The sequence below is a fragment of the Eremothecium cymbalariae genome, chromosome 2 (assembly GCF_000235365.1).
Source record: "Eremothecium cymbalariae DBVPG#7215 chromosome 2, complete sequence".
Lineage (NCBI taxonomy): Eukaryota > Fungi > Ascomycota > Saccharomycetes > Saccharomycetales > Saccharomycetaceae > Eremothecium > Eremothecium cymbalariae.
This window is the reverse complement of record NC_016450.1, coordinates 1,146,763-1,169,711: the sequence shown is the minus strand read 5'-3', so window position 1 is coordinate 1,169,711 and position 22,949 is coordinate 1,146,763. Positions and strand designations below refer to the sequence as shown.

Genomic DNA, 22,949 nt, shown 5'->3' with positions numbered 1-22,949 from the left:
AATACAATTTAAGATTCCTTGTTGCAAATTATTGCTGCTCTTTAATGAATAGTAAGGTCACCCAAGAATGTAATTTTAGGTGTTTGTGTTATCCTTGGAGATTAAAGGAAGCGATAAAACGGTTTCCAACGGGTTGCATATAATCCGGGTAACCTTATAAAGTATATATTTTGTTACCCGCACATAAATCATCAGATCAAAGGAATACATATACTTCTGTAGTACTATCCACATATATATATATATATATATATATATATCCCTGTAACCTGATGAGCAGCAAAGGAATGTTAAAAAGTTGTATATCCTTTTGGAATTTACAGGATGCCTAGGAATCAATTGTCTAGGATTAGAGACGATGCTCATGGTAGAAAGGTGAGCAGCCGAGATCATAGCATCGTCGATTATGTACAATTTATATTCAATGGTTGCATCGCAATTGGTATACTGTATGTGATACTGAATTTTGTGTACATTGTTCATGGAGATGTACAATGGAAACGATACCAGAAGAAGTTGGAGGATGCTTTTTTTATTGAACAGTGTAAAAAGGATTACGAAATGAACAATTGTCATCCAAAAAGTCGTCTGCCGGCGTTGCATGCGCAATGTGAGGAATGGTATCAATGCATGAATTTAGATTCTCGACCCTCATCACATGAGTATGGTGTGCTATGGGCTAGTACGTTAGCTGGGATTCTAAACGAATTTACTGAACAGATCAGTATTAGAACAGTATCAATACTGTTGATTTCTACGTTATGTACTATTATTGCCACGAATGTGGCTTTTGGAGCTTACAGAGTATACTATGTGCAGAACGCACCATAGCATGCTTTATAGGATTCCTTCCGGTTTTGTACGGAGAAATGCATAATGATGTATTACCGGTATTTGCCTTTTCTGTAGATCAGACCAGTGTGAGTACGGAGTAAGTCTCAAATAGATTTCATATATGTGCTATATATTTTTAATCAACTATTACTGTCCTTCGTTTGCAAATTGGTACGCCATTGTTTGAAGGTTTCAGATAGTACTACTTCTCCATTTACAATGCCATCGTATTCGGGATGCGAGGGTTCAATCTCTGATAATTTCAAATGGTTGTGCTCAAACTCCAGAGTATATGCCGTTATTTTAGTGTTACTTTCTCTGGGTATAGTGTCTAGTAGCCATTCAGTGAAGGCTCCATACCATTTAATAGCATCGAGACAGGCATTTGTTAGCCGAGGATTATTTTTCAAAAGAACAGGGATTTCTTGTGTGCTGAATTCTTCTACGCTCTTCAAGATGCAATTTTCATCCCTAAATCCATATATTATTCTATTGATTCCAACAAGAAAGCATTGTACCCAAGTCTTGAATAGTTTTAGTTCAAATGTACGGGCATCAGCAACAGTGTTTACCGCCTTACTGCATTTCAACTCTGCATAATGTTTCAAATTGTCGCTACCCACCTCCTTAAAATCAAATACACAGTCAACTTCCGCACCCAAAATAAGCTTGCATTTGCCGATGCCTGTTCTAACAACAGTGACAAATTGTTCACCATTACTGACTATCTTCTTAGGCCGTGATTCTAAAACTTGCCTAGGTGTCTCAGAGAAAGATTTGCTCAACGTGGTCAACGTCTCAAACTTGTAGCCACTATAATAGTTCCGATAATCTATTGAGTCTGTACCAGTACTAGGCTGTCCAACTTTTGTAGCATCTTTAATGATTAACTGTTCGTTAAAAGATACAACATATAGGCTTACCTTATTATATTTTGGATTCTCAAGTGCACAGGATATTAATTTCCTCATAACGCCTCTGAAAGTTATAATATCAGCCTTAATTTTCTTCTCTTTTCGTTCCTCATATTTTTGGATTGTTGATAACAGACCATGTAGTGTACTATGGTCTACATTACTGTCCGCCATAGAATCTCTGAACTTCTTGATACCCCCCGTCAAGTCTATATTTCTTTCCAAACATGAATCTGGAAAATAGTAGTAACAAAGATTTGAATCATCCTGAACTAGAAATTGGTTATCTGCAGTCTTAGAGTAATATCCCAATTCTTTTGGTTGCTTTAGAGCTGTCGTACCGCTTCTCTTTTTTATAAACAGATTGGCATTGAGAGGCATTGTATTGGACAATTTAAAAAAACTCAATTAATTGCTAAACCAAATGCACCTTCCCTTCAGGTGCTAATTCTTATCGACAAATAGCCTTTCAACTGCGTCCATATACCGAATTTACCCTGCGTTGCGTGTTGGGCATGGTGATGTTCTTCCAACATTTTGACTAATTTTTTCAACGTAATAATCCCAGTGTCAGATGTGGAGGTCAGGCACAACGACCAAATAACGAGGATATGGTCGAGGCTTTACATTTTCTTAAGTAATGATAGAATTGTATGAAACCAAATAACATTTTACCAATTGGTATCAACCCTTAAATCTTCGATGAATGCGTGAACCTGTGTCTCTTTTTTCTGCGATTCGCGCATATAGACCGCTGATACTTGGAAGACATATAAAAGACACTAAATTAATATAATAGTAATAATAACCAATAAAAATAAAATATATAGCTACCCACTGATAAATAAACCGGTTTACTAGTTTGCACAGATTGTATTAATCACTAATGGACCTCTTCTTGATTGGCAATGATGCGTAGAAATTAAACGTGTGTGGTGATGTTAAATTTAGCGTGGAGTTATTACAGAAATTTTTCACGCAAACAGCAGAAAGCTTCATGAACTTATAAACAGGTGATATTATCAATAATCTACTGCAAAGTTCTAGTGTATATTTAAGTTTAGCTGAGCGTAAACGATGTCTGCTACTTTGGTTCTTGGCTCCAAGGCGTTGATTGTTCCATATGCTGAATTAGTTGCTGCTCGTGTTGTGAACAGTACTAAGCCGGAAGCCATCAAGTTAGAATTTATCGATGATAAGAAAGCAGTAGCTGCATCTTACAATGGAAACACAGAGAATGCTTTGGAGAATATATTTAGTTCATTTTCGGATATATTAGGCAGCATTACTCCAGAGGCGTCTGAATGGATTAGTTTTGCGAGGACTGAATTAGGCATTAAAGATTTTAAGAAATTATCTGTTTCTTTAGAGAAATTGGAATCAAATTTGAACTTCAGAACTTATATTCTTGGTGGCTTAAAGGCAACTGCTGCAGATGTAGCTGTTTGGGGTGTGTTGAGATCAAATGGGCTTGTGGGTTCTATCATCAAAAACAAGGTATACGTTAATGTATCCCGTTGGTACACGATGTTAGAAATTGACCCAAATTTTGGTGGCGCTCATGAGCACCTGTCCAAGGCGTCGAAGGATTTGAAGGCAGCTGGAAATGTGAATAAAAAGAAGGAAACCCACAAGGCTAATTTTGAAATTGATTTGCAGGAGGCTAAGATGGGACAGGTTGTTACCCGTTTCCCACCAGAGCCATCTGGATATTTGCACATTGGCCACGCTAAGGCTGCTCTATTGAATCAGTACTTTGCTGAAGCGTACAAGGGCAAGTTGATTATTAGATTTGATGATACAAACCCATCTAAAGAAAAACCGAATTCGAAGAATCTATTTTGGAAGACTTGGAGTTGCTTGGTATTAAGGGTGATAGGATTACTCATTCTTCTGATTATTTTCAGGAGATGTATGACTACTGTATTCAATTGATTAAGGATGGTAAGGCCTACTGTGATGATACTCCTACTGAGAAGATGAGATACGAGCGCATGAATGGTATTGCCTCTGCTAGAAGAGATCGGACTGTCGAGGAGAATTTGGAGCTCTTCACTAAGGAGTTGACGGCTGGTACTGAAGAAGGGTTGAAGAATTGCGTTCGTGCTAAGATTGACTATGAAGCCTTGAACAAGACACTTAGAGATCCAGTTATCTATAGATGTAACTTGACTCCTCATCACCGTACTGGTACTACTTGGAAGGTGTACCCAACTTATGATTTCTGTGTTCCAATTGTAGATGCAATTGAAGGGGTGACACACGCACTAAGAACTATTGAATATAGGGACCGTAATGCTCAGTATGAGTGGATGTTGAATGCATTGCACTTGAGAAAGGTGCACATATGGGACTTTGCTCGTGTTAATTTTGTTAGAACCTTATTATCTAAAAGAAAATTGCAATCGCTAGTTGATAATAATGTAGTTTCGAATTGGGATGATCCAAGATTCCCAACTGTTAGGGGGATTAGAAGAAGGGGTATGACTATAGAAGGTTTGAGAAACTTTGTCCTATCTCAAGGTCCATCCAGGAACGTCATAAACTTAGAGTGGAATTTAATTTGGGCTTTTAACAAGAAGGTTATTGATCCTATTGCTCCAAGGCATACTGCCGTGGTGAACCCAGTAAAGTTCCATTTAGAAAGTACGGATGCTCCACAGAACCCACAAGTTGAGAAAAAATTGAAGCATAAAAAGAATCCAGAAGTTGGTGAAAAAAAGGTTGTTTACTACAAAGACGTTCTTATTGATGCTGAAGATGCCGAAATGATCTCCGAAGGGGAAGAACTTACTTTGATGGACTGGGGTAATGTAATTGTTACTAAAAAGAATTCTGATGGATCCCTAGTCGGTAAGTTACACTTGGAGGGTGATTTTAAGAAGACTAAGTTGAAGCTGACTTGGTTGGCGGACACTGAAGATCATGTCCCTGTCGATTTGGTTGATTTTGATCACTTAATCAGCAAGGACAAATTAGAAGAAGATGAAAACTTTGAAGATTTTCTAACCCCAACTACTGAATTCCATACTGCTGCTATTGCTGATTTGAACATTAAGTCGATGGCTGTCGGCGACGTTATTCAATTTGAAAGAAAGGGCTACTATAGGTTAGACTCGGTTGCAAAGGATGGTAGACCATATGTATTCTTTACCATTCCTGATGGTAAGGCTGTTAATAAATATGGTGCGAAGAAATGAGTAATATAATATTGAAAAGTATATATGTCATATATTAGATATCAGTACTTTTTAGTTGCGCTAAATTATAGATCAATGTCTTCTGATAATAAAATATCGAACAAGAATTTCAGCAATCGAAACCAAGACGCTAAGGAAGATCACAGTGACCAACCACCATGTAATTCTAGCCATATCTCTTTCGGCAATGGAGTTCACACAAATATCAAAGAATTCCAAAAACACTTTACAGCGCTCATTTAACACCTGTACCCTAGTATCGATTTCTAAGTATTCTCTCATGGCAGTATATAATGGATGTAAGCTCGGTTCGAAAGACCAAAAGAACTCTGGAGTGTCTAATACACTAGAAGATAAATTAACATCAACCCTCAATTTAAACAATTTCCCAGATTTTTTCAATAATTGTTCTCTCTTTAACCCAAGTGTACCATAAAGAGCCAATCTTTTGGGCAATTTTGAGACTGTACCAAGTATTGGCGATATTCGTTTTTCAAATCTAGATAGTTTTGTCGATTGAGCAATAGCATGTGATAACGTAAGCTTTATAATGTGATCTCCAGATCGCAATGTAATGATATCATTAAAAATGCGAGGCCTTTCAGTCTCCATATCGTATTCAAAGTGAAACTGCTCGATTTCAATGTCCTGTTCATCCAAGGGTCGAATGACCATGTTTTTCATATCAGAAAATGCTATATCCCCCAAGATATTCTTTTCTTGTATTTCGGTGAAATTCCAGAATACGACAACGCCATAATTGAATATAAAAATTTCTGCATGTTGCTGTTGTTGCTGTTGCTGTTGCTGTTGCTGTTGCTGTTGCTGTTGTTGTTGATGATGCTGATCAGCTGGCTTCGATTTAAAGATCTTATTTCCCAATGCAAGTTCACTACTACTATCACTATTCGCTTCCATAGACATTTCCTCAGCAAAATATTGCGGCTCACCTGGGTTAAACGCTTCACTATTTGATATACCTGATAAATGATCGGGGCTTCTGAGCCCCTCTGCATCTCTAGAATTACTAATTTCGCTAATTTCAAAGTTATTACGCATATCTTCCACTGTTTCTACACCAGAATAGTACTCATAATGGTGATCACGTTGTTCACTGGTGTCAATTAGTCGGTCCATTAAAGTTTTGCCTCCAATAGTTTGCTTGGATATATTTGACCTAAGTCTAAAGCCATTTTTACCTGGCAATAACGGCAAGCAGTAAGGAACATATAAACATTCATCATACCTTCTAGGTGATACATCATGTGTTTCCTTAAGAAACTTAGATGCCAATTTTAGATTAAACCCTTCAGCTACATTATAAGCCATAAGGCTAGGAAGACCATGTGATCTGGCTTCTTTAAATATCCCATCGGAATCCGCATTATAAATGGACCGTTTATTAAAGCCTTGTGCAAACTTCTTACTACCTTCTTCTGGGATTAACACAAATTTTTCTGAAGTTTTAGATGTTCTCGAAGGCAACGGATTAATCATTTTGTTATATTGGAGCGGACGCAATCTATCATAAGAATCATATGAGGAAGATGATAATCTTTCTTCCCGCCTTCCTGAAGGCACATCTGACATCTCAGATAAAATGCTATCCATAGACACATCGCTGAATTTACCCTGTCTTGCCCTTCTTGTAGAATGTTTAGGTATGTAATCCCTGCCGCTCAATGATGCTATTCTCTTACCTGAGTGATTCTCTATTACAGTTGGGAATATATTCCCAACTTTATCTCTTCGTGTATTTGCATTCCCCGCAAATGGTGCACTAGGCCTCTTCTTTGTGGAACGAGAGTCCGTAACTAAAATGCTCGGTGACCTTCGAGACATCATGTTTCTTGATTGAGGCCTACTGCTGCCTATATTCATCTTGGCGTATTGGTATATTGTACATCAAATATTTCAACCACTGCTGAAATCCCTACCGATATTTAGACTGAACTAACCACTATATTTTGCTTCTGTTGCAGTTATTCTTCTATAAACTGATGTTGAAGTTTCCGATTAAACCCATTTCTAAAGAAGCTCACATTATGGATCATGTGACAATTTGATGTTGGTTGAGATAGTTCTTCCAAAAGTGGCAAATGATCATATGAACAAAGTATAATAAAGTAGAAGTAAAATAGTAAACAGCGAATTATCTATTTAGGAAAGGCTGGAAAATGTCTGACTTGGATGAGGACTTATTAGCTTTAGCTGAAGGTGATGATGGGGATGAAGATGTTATGGTATCGTCCAAGAAAAGATCTAAAAATGATATTGCTGGATCGAAGAAGAGGATGTTAATGGATGATGATGACGAAGATGACAGCAATGACGATGAAGATAATGATGTTGAAGATTCAGAGGGTGAAGATGACTATAATCCTGGTACTCAATACGATTTTGAGGGGAATGATGATGGGAGTGGGGACGAGCAGGAAGAGAGAAATCCATACCCATTGGAAGGGAAGTATAAAGATGAGGAAGATCGGAACCGGATTCAGGATATGCCCGAAATGGAACGTGAAACGTTGTTGTTTGAAAGATCTCAAGAGATGCAGAAATATCAAGAACGAAAAGTTTTAAGGCAGCGTGCGAAGAGCATTAGGGCGCAGCAACAGCAAAGACAGTTGCAGAAGGATAGTACAAAACGTTCATCTGGACGTTCTACACGTACTACTGGTCATTCAGAACTGAGGACCTCTAAGTTATCTGAATTGCGGAAACAGAGGGCAAAGAAAAGTGGTAATTATGACTATAGTGAGTCTGAAGAAGATGAATCCGACCAGTCTGATAATTATGCAGAATCTGATAATGATGATTACGATCCGCATCATGGCCACAAGGATGGCTTTTCAGATCATGATAATGAAGTTAAGTGGGCTGAAGAAGACTTGGACCGAGATGCGGAGCTTGAGGATTTCAACAAAGTTAAAATTGGTCGTTCATTTGTGGCCAAGTTTTGTTTTTATCCTGATTTTGCTGAGCGTGTTCAAGCCTGCTACGGAAGGGTCAATATTGGTCTAGACAAACATACTGGCTTACCTATGTATCGAATGGTTAAAATCGAGAGAGTGTTTTTACAAAAGCCATACAGTATGGGCAAATTTTTTACCAATCAGTACTTTGGAGTTACGCAAGGTAAGGATCGGAAAGTCTTTCAGATGAATTATTTTAGTGATGGACCTATAACTCAACCTGAATTTGAAAGATATTTGAACCAAATGGCTAAATATGACATGAATAAGCCTTCGCTATACACATTAAACAATAAGGCTAAGGAGTTGTTTAACTTCGTGTCTCAACCCATGACAATGAAATTGACCGATCAGATTGTCCGTAACAGGATGGTTTTTAATAAGAAGCTAACAGGTACTAACGCTGTATTGGAAAAGTCTGTGTTGAAAGATAAGCTTCAGTATGCAAAGGACACCAATAATGAAAGTGCTGTTGCCAAATATGCCGCACAGTTGAAGAACCTTGAAAAGAGAATGTCTTCTTATGAGAAACATCATGAAAATGATCAGACTGGCATTCGAAAATTAGGCGCTCTAACTTCCAAAAACCGGAAAGTAAATATGGATAAGATCAGACTAGCGGAGAATGTGAGGAAAGAAGATTCTAGTAACGTTGATGCAAAGAGTGACCCATTTAGTAGATTGAAGACTAGGACCAAGATATATTATCAAGAAATCCAACAGGAAGAAAATGAGAAGGCAATGGAATTAGCCAAACAAAAACATCAAGAGCAAGATAAAGAGACCCAAGAAAACAAAGAAAGACAGCTACTGCTGGCAAAGTTTAGACGTTTAGGAGGTTTAGAAGAAATAGTGAGCAGCATTCCATTTAAAATAGAGCTTGGGTTTTGAGCAATGAAAGTATACTATTAGAATGTTTATTGTCTTGTTTATGTTATTTGTATATATATTAGAAATTTGATAGTTTGTCGGGATTATTTTGTATTCAAAACTTTTCACTACACTGCGACATAAGTCTATTCGCAACATTGTTCGACTGTTAATGTGCAATAATACGAGGTTATTAGCTGAGGGAGTTAGTGAATTGGTTATAAAGCAATATGATTCATTGAAAATAAGTAATAAGCCAAGTATTAAATCAAATGGGATCAAGGAATGGACTGTTTTGGCTGGTATTGTTGCCATTGACGAAAACACAAATGAATTGCGTTTAATATCTGTAGCTACAGGTGTGAAAGCTCTTCCTAATGAAGAACTGGAACGCAGCCATGGAAGAATGCTACATGATTCTCATGCAGAGATCTTGGCTTTGAGGGCGTTTAATGTAGTGCTTTTGAAGCAAATGGCATTGTTGGCTGCCAATCCGACGGAGACATGCGATTTAGTTGAACGGTGTAACACAACGCACCCTTATAGGATGCGAAAGCGGTGGAAAATAGCATTATACATATCAAGACCACCCTGCGGTGATTGTAGTATGGATATTTTGGGAGAAGATGATACGAATTACATGCAATTCTCATTTGATGATTGTTGCCAATACATAAACCCAGGGATAAGAACTACTCTTAGAGGTCGTTTTAATTATGACTGCAAAGGTGTCACTAGGACTAAACCAGGACGTCCTGATTCTAAAATTACTTTATCGAAATCTTGTTCCGATAAGTTAGCATCAAAGCAGGTCATATCTATACTCAATAGTACGAACTGGAAGCTACTAGAAACCCCTGTATTTTTAAGTTATCTTGTGCTACCACAACATCACAGGGAAAAGGCTTCTGATGGATGTTTGAGGAACTTTCACTATAGATTATTGGGGTTAAATGAAGTGCATAGTATTGAAATGATATTTTGTTCGAAGAAGTTTAATGGTGATAAAGAGGAGGAAAGCCAAACACCATGTCCAATATCTGGAGTATATATCAATATTAAACCAATGGAGATGGATATTGAAGAGGGTATCCTTAATGGAGTGCTGAATGGCTTTTATGTGAAAGCAACTAGACCTTTGAGAAAGAATTGTGAATCGATTTTGAGTCGATCCTCCTTCTGGACGCTATTTACACAGCTTGGATATTATGTGAACTCGAACAGCTATCTAGACTTCAAGAGCAAGCAAACTTCCAGGAATCAACTAAAAGAACAAGTACGCTTACACCTCTCATCCGATGGTTGGATTCCTACGTCAGCCGACGACTGCTTCTGATAAAGCCAGCATCACAGATAATCTTTCCCATCTCCGCAATATATTTTACTTGTAGATATTTAGATCAGGAATATATAATCTCTTGAATTTTATAAACTTAGCCTATCCATCTTCTGGGCTATCGTCAATGACTTCAGCTTCATTCTCATTAATTGCTGTACCTTTATTGTCAGCTGCAAGCTCTGCACTTTGCAGTAAGTCAATCAAGTCGGTAAACTTGTCATTGTGGATTAATTCGATCGGTTTCCGACCGCTATTATTCTTTATTCTTGGGTCTGCTCCCACCTGGATTAGATTACTTGCAATGAAAGTTCCATGTTCAGGTTCCTCTTCCGAATATTTAACAACAGTGTGTAACGGCGTGTCTCCTTCAACATTTTGGGGATCTATTTCAATGGGGCAATCAACATCTAGAATAGTATCTAGAACATCCCAAGACCCGTATTTACAGCACATATGTAAGCATGTGTTTCCAAATGGATCTTTGGTATCATTTATCAATTTTGCAACTATATTCGAATCTTGTTCCAGAATAAATTCCAGTAAATCCACGTTGTTCCTTCTAGAGGCATCTAATAATTGCTCACCGTAAGTAGCACCTTCAATTTCATCCATATCTACACCTCCAAATGTATTCTACAGCAACCCTCCTTAAGTATATCTGTAATGCTCTCCGGTAGCTATTTCAGTTGAATGTAATGTCCCTATATTGATCATAACGGTTCATCCCACTAAAAAAGTTTATTTAAAAAGGTACACGACTTTTATTCTAAAAACATGAAGGACACAACTAGCAGGTGGTTGACTACAAAAATGGACCTTAGCGAATTGATTTTACATGCGCAAAGTCCTGTGAAGGATCAGAGAGAATCAGCAGAGACGGCATTATTGAGCCTATGTTCTAGTGATCCTGGATCTGTGTTTGTATCGCTGATTAATATCGCATCTGATCCGTCGGCTGAAGTAGCCTCTAAACAATTTTGCTTGGTGTCAATTAGAAAGCTAATCACAATGTATTGGAATGCCGGTTTTGAATCGTATTGCGGGCCACCTGGTGTCAATGAGGGGGCCAAAGAGGTTGTCAGGGAAAACTTGCTGAAATTGGTTTTAGGTGATTCTCAAAATTCGAAGATTGTGAGTGCTAGTTCATACTGCATTGTACAAATTGCAGCTGTTGACTTTCCTGACGAGTGGCCCTCATTGTTAGACACTGTATATGATGCTATTACTTATGATTATTCTGCCAATGCTTTATCTCTCTTGCATGAGATATTTGATGATGTTGTCTCTGAGGAAATGTTCTTTCAGGGTGGAATCGGTTGGAAGACTGTACAAATTGTATTTAGTTTACTATCCAACACTTCTTCGTCCTTTGGCATAAAGGATGCAGCGATGAAATTGTACCACTCCTGTTTGCTGCAATTGTTGTCCCCTCATGCACTCGAATCTGATGAGAACAGATCCCAGATTGCTCAACATGTGAATGAGACCTTACATATTTTCCTACAATTACTTGGCAATCATAATTTAGCTGATCCTTCAAATGAACTTCTCGACCTAAAGGCTCACACCTATGAGAATTTGACATTATTGAAAACCCAATTCCCTAAGAAATTATTCCCTGATGATTTAAAGGGTTCCTTCAAAACTGTTGCTCTAAAGGATCTAGACACGCTGGGCAAATATTATTCTCAAATTTTAGCATCAGTTGATGAAGCTCTTTTGCAATCCGTTGATGAAAGCGCTATCAATATTATTGGCTTTTTGTCCTCTTTACATGAGTGTGAGTTAGAGGGGCCAGAAGTTAATAATTTATTAGAGTCACTAGTACAACTTTGTTCCTTACCTATGCACCAAGCGGATGATTTGACAAACGACTTAAATTCATTTGTGAGTAAGGAAACAGGTGTTTCCGGGGTATACACAATTCGAGATGAAGTGTTTCAATTTCTTAGTGATATGATTGGGACAAATTATAGAAATATATTTCAGACCTTACTGGAACAAGCAGGTTCTGTTATGCACTTAGATTGGGAGAAGCAGGAGTCCATGTTGTACCTTCTCCAAAGTTGCCAAGGGAATACTGAGGAGTTTGAAGTTAATTCTCAGGGATTGGTGGAGTTACTTCTCAGATTGCAGAATATTTTGGAATCACAAAATATCCATTGTTTGGTTTGGTCAAGACTTTCAATAACTATTGCAAAGATATTGGAAAAATTTGTTTGTAAACTTGAGAATATTAAGCTAATTGTGAAAGAATTTATCTTCAAAACTTTAACGATTGCATCTTCCTCGCCAAACAGCACAATGAAGGCAGGATCATTGATATCTTACAAATGTTATTCGTCTTTTGTTGCCCTCGGTTCTGTTTTAGGTGTTGAAGATTGCGAGAAGTTAGAAAGACAAGTATTAGATATCATCAACGATATCTATGCGGAAGTCGATGATGATACACCTGGTTTCTTGCTAGAAGTTTTATCAGGTGTTATAGCTTCCAATCCTGAAAGTACTAACAAAAGCCTCAAAGCTTCTGAATTGGAGTTTGTCTTAAAGTTGTCTACTTCAGATCCATACAGTGTCCAAGTGGTTGTTGAGGCACAAGATTGTCTGAGTTCATTGCTCCAAAAGGTAAGAAGCGACGATTATATTTATTACGCGGAGTTATGTATTCCGTCGTTTGTCTCTGTATTGAGAGCTGATGGTACTCATGGTTTTGCATACACACCACTAGTATCTCTTTCCTTAGAGCTTCTAACTGTGTTCTTAAAGAAGAACCCAAGTGACGGTTTTCTACCGCAGTCAGTAGTTGAATATGTTTTTGAACCATTAACGTCCCTAATTATGAGCTCTGAAGATGACGAGTTGTTACAACTTTCCACTGAAGCTTTTGCATTTTTATTAGCTAACTCGAAAAAAGATGATATATCTTCTCACCTACAAACAGCTATAATGATACTAGAAAGGCTATTAGCATCGGATACATCATATTCAGCTTCCAGCAAAGTTGGCTCTTTATTATTATCCGTTTTAACCAAATTTGCAGATCAAATTCAGGACATAATGCCAAAACTTTTGGAGGCTGCGGCAAGAAGGCTTGTGCAAGTGAACAATATACACACAGTGGAGAACTTGATTTTGGTATTCTGTCATTTGACATCAGTCGATGTAAAACAAACAGTTGACTTTTTATCTTCCTTAATTTTGGATTCAGATGGCCATTCAGCTTTACAATTAATCATACCAAAGTGGCTTGATTCATTTGAAATTATTAGAGGCGAGAAGAAGATAAAGGAAAATATCGTTGCCTTATCAAAACTATTCTTCTTGAATGACTCAAGAGTTGCAAACATCCTTGTCAATGGTGACCTTATACCTTACGATGGTGATTTAATCATTACAAGATCTATGGCAAAAAGCCTGCCAGATAAGTATACTCGCATTTCGGCTTATGAAAAAATTATCAAACTAATGGTGACTGAGTTGATGTTCCAATATAATCAACCTGATCCTGATAAGTATATGTCATCTCAGTCAGAAAAATTAACAAAGACCAATCAGGACAATAAGAGTAATTCTGGTAATGCTGATCATGATGACGATTGGGAAGATATCGATGATGTATTGGAATATGAAAAACTGCAAGAATATATTGAAGGTAGCGATATTGATGATGATGACGACGATTTACTAATCATGAACAATATTCAGGAAACCACATCAGAGTTGCTATCTCAGTTCTTTAAAGAAGCTGTTATAAAAGATATAAGTGGCTTTAAAGACATATATACCCGTTTGAATGAGCAGGAGAAGAGGTGTTTGTCAATTTATATAGTCTAGATATTATATTGTAATTCGTAACTTTTATTTTCTGTTTATTTTCTTCAAGACACGTTAAAAAAAGGCAAGATTCATGTCTACCTGATACTATTCAGATATTCCTTAAAAGTAATATGACAAAGGATAACGACATGAATACATTAGATTCGAGGACACAAAGCATATCCAGTGTCCAGTTGTTGGATAGCGGAACTTGGCTTTCACGGCGAACATCGTTACGGAATGCAATAAGTATGTGACAGTTTTATAACTAACCCGATTCAATACAACATACTAATTTTGTAGTTCAGAACTCAGCAAGGAACCAATGCAAGTAGAATCAGGTTATTTATATCCAGATATTGTCAAAGGATATCTATCACCATTGAGTGAAAAGGAGAGTCTCAACATTTTAAACAGCCGCCGAGCTATCCAAGACATTGTAGACAAATATAAGGAATGTACTAAATCTAAAGATTCGAAAATGCGGAGATTCTTCAATGGATTAAGACAAGAAAGAGATGTCCCAAACGTTTCCAAGTTTCTAGTTGTGGTTAAGGTTTCCCCAGAGGTTCCAGTTATTGAGTTACCATTCATCTCGAAATGGCTAAGCTTGATATCAAATAAGTGTGATCAATACGAAAAAAAAAGTTTCTGGAACGCATCGAGAATGACAAGTTGAACGATGCATATTTAAACACACTAGCAAAGCCACTGGAACATCTTCAATTTCTTATGAATATCGAGGTGCCAGCTCAACTTGGTAATATCGCCAGAACAAGGGATATTCTGAGGACTTTATCAGAAAACACGGCCATATGCATGAATATATTAGACAACACCCTAATGAATTTTGTCTCCGATATTCCTGCTTTGGTTTTACTAGACTCTAAGAGCCCAGATATATCGCTTAAAGTTGCCAGCGGCCTACCTTCAAACATTGCAGTTAGATGTAGAAGCGCTGCAGATATTAGTGCTTCAATTAAAGTTATCGATTTAATTGGGACTCCAAATTTATATCCTACTATATCACACGAGGGTATGCCAATTTGCGTTCACACAACCGGTAATCAGGATGGTATTTTAATTGTGGATTATAGCTCAATAGTAGAAGACGAGCTAGTGAAATTAATAACTAGAAGAATAAAAATCCCAAAAATCTTGCTAAGAATTGAAGAAAAGGAGATCGCATCATTTTGTGATAACTGGTGTGAGAGTATCCTTCCTGCTTATGTCATAGGGATCGAAATCACTTTAAATTGCTTACAGTTCATAAATGATGTACCAAGTAACACACATGATGAATATAGAACTGAGAGGAGGGTATTGGGAAACCTCTTTGCAGCTGATACTGAACCCCCTACACCTAAAAAAATGGGCTGGTTTAAAACATTCTTCAGAAACTCAAAGGATAAAAAGTCACAATCAATTACAGATCTAAGTCTAGATGAGGGTGTTCCTTTTAGGGAGACTATCAGGAATATCACAGCATTTTATACCTCGCTGAGTTGTGTGAATAATATATTTAACGAGCACAGTAATTGATTTTCCACGGACCTTAAACAAACTCTAGCGGTCCCTTTTTAACGGCTCCGCTCCTTAATAACTCCTTGGTAGCCGGTATTCCTATTTATATGTGAACATTGAAATTCCAGCTGAGAACCGTTAGGAAAGGTGAAACTTTTTATCATGTGATCAACTGCCACGTGTACGCTTACATCTGAGTCTAGAATTAGCTCGTTCTACGATATAAGAGCATTGCATCTAGTTAAAAAAGTGCTGATAATCAGAATAACCTGGTTAACGAAGTCTAATCTAATAATAAGTTATTACAGAAAAGTTATGCCGGAATTCAAAAATTTAATCCCAGCCAACGGAGCCTGGAAACAAGATATTACCAATTGGTTACAAGAAGACATCCCTGCATTTGATTTCGGAGGCTATGTAGTAGGTTCCAATGAAAAGAATGCTACGTTATATTGCAAGCAGCCCGGAATTCTCGCTGGAGTGCCATTTTTGGAAGAAGTTTTTAATCAGTGTGGTTTATCATATACTTGGTTGTATGAGGAGGGTGAATACTTGGATCCATCTGAAAGTTCAGAAGGTAAGCTTCCTGTAGCTGATGTTAGAGGCGAAGCCAAAAACTTGTTAATGGCAGAGAGAACCGCCTTAAATATATTGAGTAGATGTTCAGGAATTGCAACTGCTTCTCATAACATCATTACTTTGGCACGGAAAGCTGGTTACCAAGGCATCATAGCAGGTACCAGGAAGACAACACCAGGTCTTCGCAGATTAGAGAAGTACTCGATGTTGGTTGGTGGCTGTGATATGCATAGATATGACTTGTCGTCGATGGTTATGCTAAAAGATAACCACATATGGGCCACTGGTTCTATTACTAATGCAGTTCAGGATGCAAGACAAGTTTGTGGGTTTTCAGTGAAAATTGAAGTTGAATGTCAATCTGAAGCTGAGGCCGACGAGGCAATCCAAGCAGGCGCTGATATAATCATGCTAGATAACTTTAGTGGTGTTAGTATAAGGTCCACTGCAAGAAGTTTGAAGCAGAAATGGGCCGATAAAAAGCAGTTCTTATTAGAATGCAGCGGAGGCCTCAAGATAGACAATCTGCCTGAATATTTATGTAATGATATTGACATCTACAGCACAAGTAGTATTCACCAAGGAACAGGTGTCCTTGATTTCTCTCTCAAACTTAACCATTAAACTATGTAATACCTGAAACTCAAGTTTTATCGCTAATTATTCAAAAACCAGTGTCTTTATGTATTCATGATCGCCTGTATTGTCAAGCCTCTTAAAACTTTGATCTTATGACATTTTTGTGTCCACATATTTCAACTCAAGCTTGACCAGGCGGCGGTCAAGCGTTCAATTATCTTGCAATTATACATCCATCTAATAGAATTAAGAATTAAAAAGCCTTCTTTTAATGAACCAAAGTATTCTTAAGAGGATAGAAAGCATTGTTCCAGTGCCAAACTTAACGGAACCAAGGGATAAGCCCCATAAAGACAGGCCGTTGATTTTAGATGACTCGCAGGCAAACGCGCCAGATAGGCATCGCTATGTTACAGACCTAAACGTCGAATACCACGAGGAGGATATCAACTCTGAATTATTTCTGATGAAGTATACCCAAGGTTTACAAATGCTAGAAAACCAAGGCTACGTTGATATTACAAGCTTAGCCTATTGGAAGCCTTCCTCTTTCAAAGCTGGATATCCCATCGAAAATGCATTGGACGACAACCCAGGTACTTTTTGGCAGAGTGATGGGTCTCAACCCCATACAATCGATGTCTTTTTCAGTAAGAGAGTAGATATTATCCAACTCGCCATGTATTTCTCCCTTTTCATTGATGAGTCTTATACCTCAGAAACTATACGTCTCTACGCGGGTCATAGTCCTTCAGATGCCACATACTACAAGACACTAGAAGTCAGAAATGTTAATGGTTGGGTTAAATTCACCTTTGAAGATAATAGACCTTCTGATGGCTTGCTTAAGTGCCAGTTTCTCCGCATCGAAGTCGTCACTAACCATGAAAATGGTAAAGACACCCATCTAAGAGGAATCCGTATGTTTGGACCAGGAGAATCCCTAGTAAATATAGCTGATGCTGCAATGTTTGAAGGTTTTCACAGCATAGAATTCCTCTCTCAGTCCAGAATACGATGATATGAGTTTCAATTGCAGCCAAATAGTGGGTCACGTGAGCATTCGTATGTAGAGATATATTGAAATCTGGATCTTTAAAATTTCAACACGAGTTTTAGCTATACCAAAAACAAGTTCCACGGTTAATTAGCATCCAATACTAGTTTCAGTTGTCCAACTATGTCGGATTTAGAGACTATATCACATTATTTGGCTCAATCTGTTGTTGCTGCTACTGCTAGGTCTTCCGAGCATAGTTTAAAGGCGTTGGAGAATCAAGACGGCTTTGCTTTAATGCTTCTTCATATTGTCGCATCAACTAATCTGCCAGCTTCTACTAGATTGGCAGGAGCTTTGTTCTTCAAGAACTTCATAAAGCGCAAATGGGTTAACGAGAATGGTGACCATATACTTTCGGAAAACGATGTTGAATTGGTCAAGAAGGAGATTCTTCCATTGATGATTAAGTTGCCTGGTAATTTACAGGCGCAAGTTGGGGAATCTATTTCCATTATAGCAGACTCTGATTTCCCTGATAAATGGACAAACCTACTTGAAGAGTTTGTGAACCAGCTTTCTCTTGATGATATGGTAACCAACAAAGGAGTTCTTACCGTTGCCCACTCTATTTTTAAGAGGTGGAGGCCATTATTTCGGTCCGATGAGCTGTTCCTGGAGATTAAAATGGTGCTAGACAAGTTTGCAGGGCCATACATGCAACTTTTGAAGACTGTTGATGAAAATATTACGGCGAATGAAAATAACGAGGCCAAATTGAACATCTTGTTTGATGTGCTACTTGTGTTGGTCAAACTATGCTACGATTTGAATTGTCAGGATATCCCTGAATTTTTTGAGGACAACATGCAAACTTGCATGTCTATAATGCATAAATACTTGGCTTATCATAATCCGCTCTTAGAAAACGCGAATGAAGATGATGAGGCGAGTTCTTTGGTGAAGGTAAAATCATCTATTGCTGAGTTGGTTCAGTTGTATACTTCTCGTTATGAAGATGTCTTTGGTCCGATGGTTGGTCAATTTATTGAAACAACATGGAACTTGTTAGTTTCCTTGACTCCTCAGGCAAAATACGATATTTTGGTTTCTAAATGTTTATCGTTTATGACAGCAGTTGCTCGAATTCCAAGATATTTTGATCTGTTTAACAATGAATCAGCGATGAATAATATTACGGAGCAAATAATTTTGCCAAACGTGACTTTGCGCGATTCAGATAATGAATTATTTGAGGATGACCCAATCGAATATATTAGAAGAGACTTAGAAGGTTCCGATTCAGATACCCGAAGAAGGGCATGCACAGACTTTCTCAAGGAATTAAAGGAGAAGAATGAATCTTTATCAACTAATGTCGTGTTATCTCACATTAATAATTTTTTTGAGAAATATCGAGCTGATCCAAGTGTTAATTGGAAATACAAGGACCTTTCTGTCTATCTTTACACAGCCTTGGCTATTAACGGGAATGTTACTAGTTCAGGTGTCGGTTCCACAAATATTATGCTAGACGTTGTTCAATTTTTTACCAAGGAAATTATTCCAGATTTGACAGGTCCAGTGCCACATCCTATTCTTAGGGTCGATGCTATAAAATATATTTATACTTTTAGAAATCAGTTAACCAAGAATCAATTGATGGAAATTCTCCCCGTTATGGCCAGTTTTCTACAAGATGAAAATTATGTTGTTTATTCATATGCTGCTGTAACAATTGAAAGAATTTTATCAATTAGGGAATCTAATACTTCGCCAAAATTCATATTTACTAAGGATGACTTGAATAATAGTTCACAATTACTATTGGATAACCTATTTTCTTTGATCATGAAACAAAATTCTACACCTGAAAAATTGGCTGAAAATGAATTTTTGATGAAAGCAGTACACCGAATCCTTTTAACATCTGAAGATTCAATAAAACCCTATGCTGCCAATATCCTAAAGCAGTTAATTGAGATTATAACCATAATCGCTAAAAACCCATCAAATCCACGGTTTACACATTATACATTTGAATCGCTTTCTGTAGTGATTAAGTTTAATCATGACAACTTGGCCTCGATAATCGAAGCAATTATGCCTATTTTTTTGAATATATTAGCGGATGATATTCAGGAGTTTATGCCTTATGTGTTCCAAATAATTGCTTATTGTGTAGAACAACTACCTTCCAATATGGGCATTCCGGAAGCTATTGCGCAATTATACCAACCTTTGCTGTCACCTACGGTTTGGGATCTCAAAGGTTGTGTACCAGCTGTGACAAGATTACTGAAGGACATTATAAAGCATGATCCATCAGCTTACCCTAATTTGATCCCAGTATTAGGTATTTTTCAAAGACTTATCGCCTCCAAGGCGTACGATACACATGGGTTTGAACTACTAGAGTATATTATAACTTACATCCCGCTTTCCAAGTTACAGGATTACCTGAAGCAAATTGCCGTTTTATTGCTTCAGCGACTACAGGGATCCAGAACTGAAAAATATGTCAAAAAATTTATTGTGTTCTTAGGTGTACTGTCCAACAAATTTGATTCAGACTTTGTAGTACGCTTTATTGACGAAGTTCAACCAGAGCTTTTCAAACAGGTATGGACAAACTTCGTAATTGTTACACTTCCTAACATCGGAAACTTATTGGACCGTAAAATTGCATTCATTGGTGCATTGAACACTGTCACTGCCGAAAATATTTATACTGGTAGCTACTCGATGCTCCTTGTCCCAACTTTGGATGTTATACTAAAAACAACCGTTTCTGAGAGCCTTGTGGACTCCAAAACGGACTATATCGACATGGATGCATCAGAAGAGATCACCACATTCGGCTCCAGCTTCAGCAGATTGATAACCATTGCAGAAAAACCTTACGACCCACTACCTCAAGTTGACGTTATCCAGGGAGTTAAGATGTACCTCAAAAATGCATTCAGCAAACTACATCCTGTTCTTCTCAATCAGGTCACACAAGGACTGTCTGAAGAAGGCAGAAGAGCTTTGTCTTCCTTGAGTACGTAATCCTTAACTTCAAAAAGATTTTCGGAGACCGTTACCTCTGACTTGTGGTTCATATGTAAAACCCCTGTATACACAGTTGCATAAAAATGTACAAACTCACTTTAATAATGTATATTAGAAATAAATGCAGTTGTTACATATCCTTTTGTTTTTAGGCTCTTCTTGATCTAATATTAGATGACTACTGATCTGCGTAGTACGACTTTTCAGGACTGCTTTTAACATGCCTGGGATGCTGGGGTTGAATTTCAGGAGCTTTATGCTGCTTAGATCCTTGTTGTTTGGACACTGATGATCGACACTCTTCCTTTAGACTCGATTCGACAACTTTATTTTTAACGGTACTCGATACCTTTTGTTTTTTGAGTTCGTCAATTTCAGCTGCAGTCAAAAATCTACCCCCCTGACCTCGTGGCCTCCTCATAGCATGTTTATGTCTAGATTCATGAAGATAAGGCCTGCGCTCTCGAGATACCTTTAAGTGTTCCTCTAGTTTTGCTCGTGCATATCTCCGCTTTAATATTCTATAGTACTGTTTGGCATTGACATAAAATGGCTGCTCCGCAGGATCAGCTCCTGAAGATTCGCCCTCCATTGCAGCCTGTTCAGCAGAATTAAATTCGAGATTTGTAGAGTCGAAAAACTGATTCCTTGATTGCGGGCTCTCCTCTTGGTCAATATCTCTGCGTCCCTGTGCTTCCCCCCCACTACTTGATGAAGAATATACGTCATCATGAGTTTCTTCTATAGTCACACGGACGGCTTGCGGCTGATCATACAAGTATATACTATCCGTATTATGCTCCACCCCGCCTTTTAAAACTAAATCTCGTTGAGCCACCTGCGCTTGGCTACAACTAGTTTGTTCTTGGTTCTGTTTCTCCTCATGTTGGTTATTATTACGTTGTTGATCGCCTTCATGTTGTGCATTTGATGTGTTGGTATTAGAATAATTAACCAATCCAGTGTCTAGGAGTGGGTAATCTCTTTCTGCTTCACCATTGCCAACCCTTGACTTACTAGAATCGTAGCCAGTCATAAGATTCGAACTAATTGAACTTGGATAATTCCACTGTCACACTTTTTTAAACACTTAATGAATGGTTATGTTGGACCTTCGTTCTGAATTCTTATTGGTCAGAAAAGCTGTTTCTTAAAATACAGACTGCGTACACGTGAGAATTAGTAGAAGTGCAACAGCAATGTTGAAGAGAATAAATGGACGCAAGTAGGTTTAGGAGGAATCAATATGCCTATTCAAGAGCCGCCAAGTACCGGTGAAAAGACGCCTGTGAGGCAGAATGCGGAGGAGAAACAGAGGTTGAAGGAGGAGGTAGTGCTTCAATCAACTCCGGGTTGGAGAAGCGATGAGCGTACTAAACTGAAGAGATTGCCGAAGGAACCTGAACAATTGAAGTCTTATCTGAAGGAGTTGAGTTCTGTTTTAGTGAATTTAAGTGATACTTATGAGGCGCCTGATAGTGGGAATGATAGATTAGAAGTGGAGGGAATTGTTGATGGAGACAAAAGTCGTGTTTTGAACCTTTCTCAAGATGTATTTTCCAGTCTGAGGGGGTATAATGAGAGGAAAATACGACGGCTTAATAGTTCTGCGCCAATAGTTATCGATAAAAATGAAGAATCTAAGGTTGGTTTATCTTTGAGGTCTTCAGCTTCTGAACATGGCTTGCTTGATATTGGTAAACAGGCTATCTATGATGTGGAAAATGACTTGGAACTAAATGCTATTTCTTCTTATTCTTATTCTGATGAAGACGGTGATGATGATGATGATAATTATAGTGGCGGTATGGGTAACAGTAGGAATGAAACAGGTATCGATGCAACGTCAACAAAATCCGACTTGAATGGGGAAGGCGTACAGCCCCTACCAATGGCAGTATTGAAAGGCCTGGTGGCAACTACAATTAATAAAGAGAACTACAGTTTGCCACGAGAATCTTTGAAGATTTTTCAAGAACTATCACTGTCACTTCTTGAATCTGTTGCAAGAGAGCTAAAGTATCTTACTAAAGAAGGACATTCTTCAGTACTGGATCGTTCGATGTTGCTTCAGATTTATGAAAACCACCATCTCAGATATCATGGTACATTAACTAACAAGGACTTGTTTCGGTTATGCCAGCAGCATCTTCCATTAGAAGCTTTGAATTCTATAGAAATTGCACTTTTTGGTAATCAATAATTTGTGCTTCAAAAACATGTATGCATTGGCTAGGTTTTATATTTATATGTATTTACAAGATTTAT

At 37.9% G+C, this 22,949-nt stretch overlaps 12 protein-coding genes and 2 further genes across 12 annotated transcripts; 10 read left to right on the top strand and 4 right to left on the bottom strand.

The window, feature by feature from the left end:
- Positions 1 to 324: 324 nt before the first annotated feature.
- Positions 325 to 831, top strand: BRR6 (Brr6p; the record flags this gene model as incomplete). The annotated part of the gene is made up of 1 exon (XM_003645083.1): positions 325 to 831. The coding sequence occupies one exon, from the start codon at positions 325 to 327 to the stop codon at positions 829 to 831; it is 507 nt and encodes a 168-aa protein (XP_003645131.1).
- A 143-nt stretch (positions 832 to 974) lies between these two features.
- Positions 975 to 2,129, bottom strand: RAI1 (decapping nuclease; the record flags this gene model as incomplete). The annotated part of the gene is made up of 1 exon (XM_003645082.1): positions 975 to 2,129. One exon carries the CDS (start codon positions 2,127 to 2,129, stop codon positions 975 to 977), a length of 1,155 nt encoding a protein of 384 aa, XP_003645130.1.
- A 696-nt stretch (positions 2,130 to 2,825) lies between these two features.
- Positions 2,826 to 4,948, top strand: Ecym_2599 (the record flags this gene model as incomplete).
- A 72-nt stretch (positions 4,949 to 5,020) lies between these two features.
- RMD8 (Rmd8p) lies at positions 5,021 to 6,829 on the bottom strand (the record flags this gene model as incomplete). The annotated part of the gene is made up of 1 exon (XM_003645081.1): positions 5,021 to 6,829. The coding sequence occupies one exon, from the start codon at positions 6,827 to 6,829 to the stop codon at positions 5,021 to 5,023; it is 1,809 nt and encodes a 602-aa protein (XP_003645129.1).
- A 296-nt stretch (positions 6,830 to 7,125) lies between these two features.
- RTF1 (RNA polymerase-associated protein) lies at positions 7,126 to 8,814 on the top strand (the record flags this gene model as incomplete). The annotated part of the gene is made up of 1 exon (XM_003645080.1): positions 7,126 to 8,814. One exon carries the CDS (start codon positions 7,126 to 7,128, stop codon positions 8,812 to 8,814), a length of 1,689 nt encoding a protein of 562 aa, XP_003645128.1.
- Positions 8,815 to 8,965: 151 nt separating this feature from the next.
- Positions 8,966 to 10,129, top strand: TAD1 (tRNA-specific adenosine deaminase; the record flags this gene model as incomplete). The annotated part of the gene is made up of 1 exon (XM_003645079.1): positions 8,966 to 10,129. The coding sequence occupies one exon, from the start codon at positions 8,966 to 8,968 to the stop codon at positions 10,127 to 10,129; it is 1,164 nt and encodes a 387-aa protein (XP_003645127.1).
- Positions 10,130 to 10,231: 102 nt separating this feature from the next.
- Positions 10,232 to 10,744, bottom strand: ANK1 (ankyrin repeat-containing protein ANK1; the record flags this gene model as incomplete). The annotated part of the gene is made up of 1 exon (XM_003645078.1): positions 10,232 to 10,744. One exon carries the CDS (start codon positions 10,742 to 10,744, stop codon positions 10,232 to 10,234), a length of 513 nt encoding a protein of 170 aa, XP_003645126.1.
- A 162-nt stretch (positions 10,745 to 10,906) lies between these two features.
- Positions 10,907 to 13,966, top strand: KAP114 (karyopherin KAP114; the record flags this gene model as incomplete). Its single annotated transcript, XM_003645077.1, has 1 exon — positions 10,907 to 13,966. The coding sequence occupies one exon, from the start codon at positions 10,907 to 10,909 to the stop codon at positions 13,964 to 13,966; it is 3,060 nt and encodes a 1,019-aa protein (XP_003645125.1).
- Positions 13,967 to 14,273: 307 nt separating this feature from the next.
- Ecym_2593 lies at positions 14,274 to 15,490 on the top strand (the record flags this gene model as incomplete).
- A 297-nt stretch (positions 15,491 to 15,787) lies between these two features.
- BNA6 (nicotinate-nucleotide diphosphorylase (carboxylating)) lies at positions 15,788 to 16,675 on the top strand (the record flags this gene model as incomplete). The annotated part of the gene is made up of 1 exon (XM_003645076.1): positions 15,788 to 16,675. One exon carries the CDS (start codon positions 15,788 to 15,790, stop codon positions 16,673 to 16,675), a length of 888 nt encoding a protein of 295 aa, XP_003645124.1.
- Positions 16,676 to 16,901: 226 nt separating this feature from the next.
- DOC1 (anaphase promoting complex subunit DOC1) lies at positions 16,902 to 17,651 on the top strand (the record flags this gene model as incomplete). Its single annotated transcript, XM_003645075.1, has 1 exon — positions 16,902 to 17,651. One exon carries the CDS (start codon positions 16,902 to 16,904, stop codon positions 17,649 to 17,651), a length of 750 nt encoding a protein of 249 aa, XP_003645123.1.
- A 159-nt stretch (positions 17,652 to 17,810) lies between these two features.
- Positions 17,811 to 20,678, top strand: CSE1 (importin-alpha export receptor; the record flags this gene model as incomplete). Its single annotated transcript, XM_003645074.1, has 1 exon — positions 17,811 to 20,678. One exon carries the CDS (start codon positions 17,811 to 17,813, stop codon positions 20,676 to 20,678), a length of 2,868 nt encoding a protein of 955 aa, XP_003645122.1.
- A 181-nt stretch (positions 20,679 to 20,859) lies between these two features.
- HAP2 (transcription activator HAP2) lies at positions 20,860 to 21,717 on the bottom strand (the record flags this gene model as incomplete). The annotated part of the gene is made up of 1 exon (XM_003645073.1): positions 20,860 to 21,717. The coding sequence occupies one exon, from the start codon at positions 21,715 to 21,717 to the stop codon at positions 20,860 to 20,862; it is 858 nt and encodes a 285-aa protein (XP_003645121.1).
- A 210-nt stretch (positions 21,718 to 21,927) lies between these two features.
- Positions 21,928 to 22,884, top strand: CNN1 (centromere-binding protein CNN1; the record flags this gene model as incomplete). The annotated part of the gene is made up of 1 exon (XM_003645072.1): positions 21,928 to 22,884. The coding sequence occupies one exon, from the start codon at positions 21,928 to 21,930 to the stop codon at positions 22,882 to 22,884; it is 957 nt and encodes a 318-aa protein (XP_003645120.1).
- Between the last annotated feature and the right edge of the window lie 65 nt (positions 22,885 to 22,949).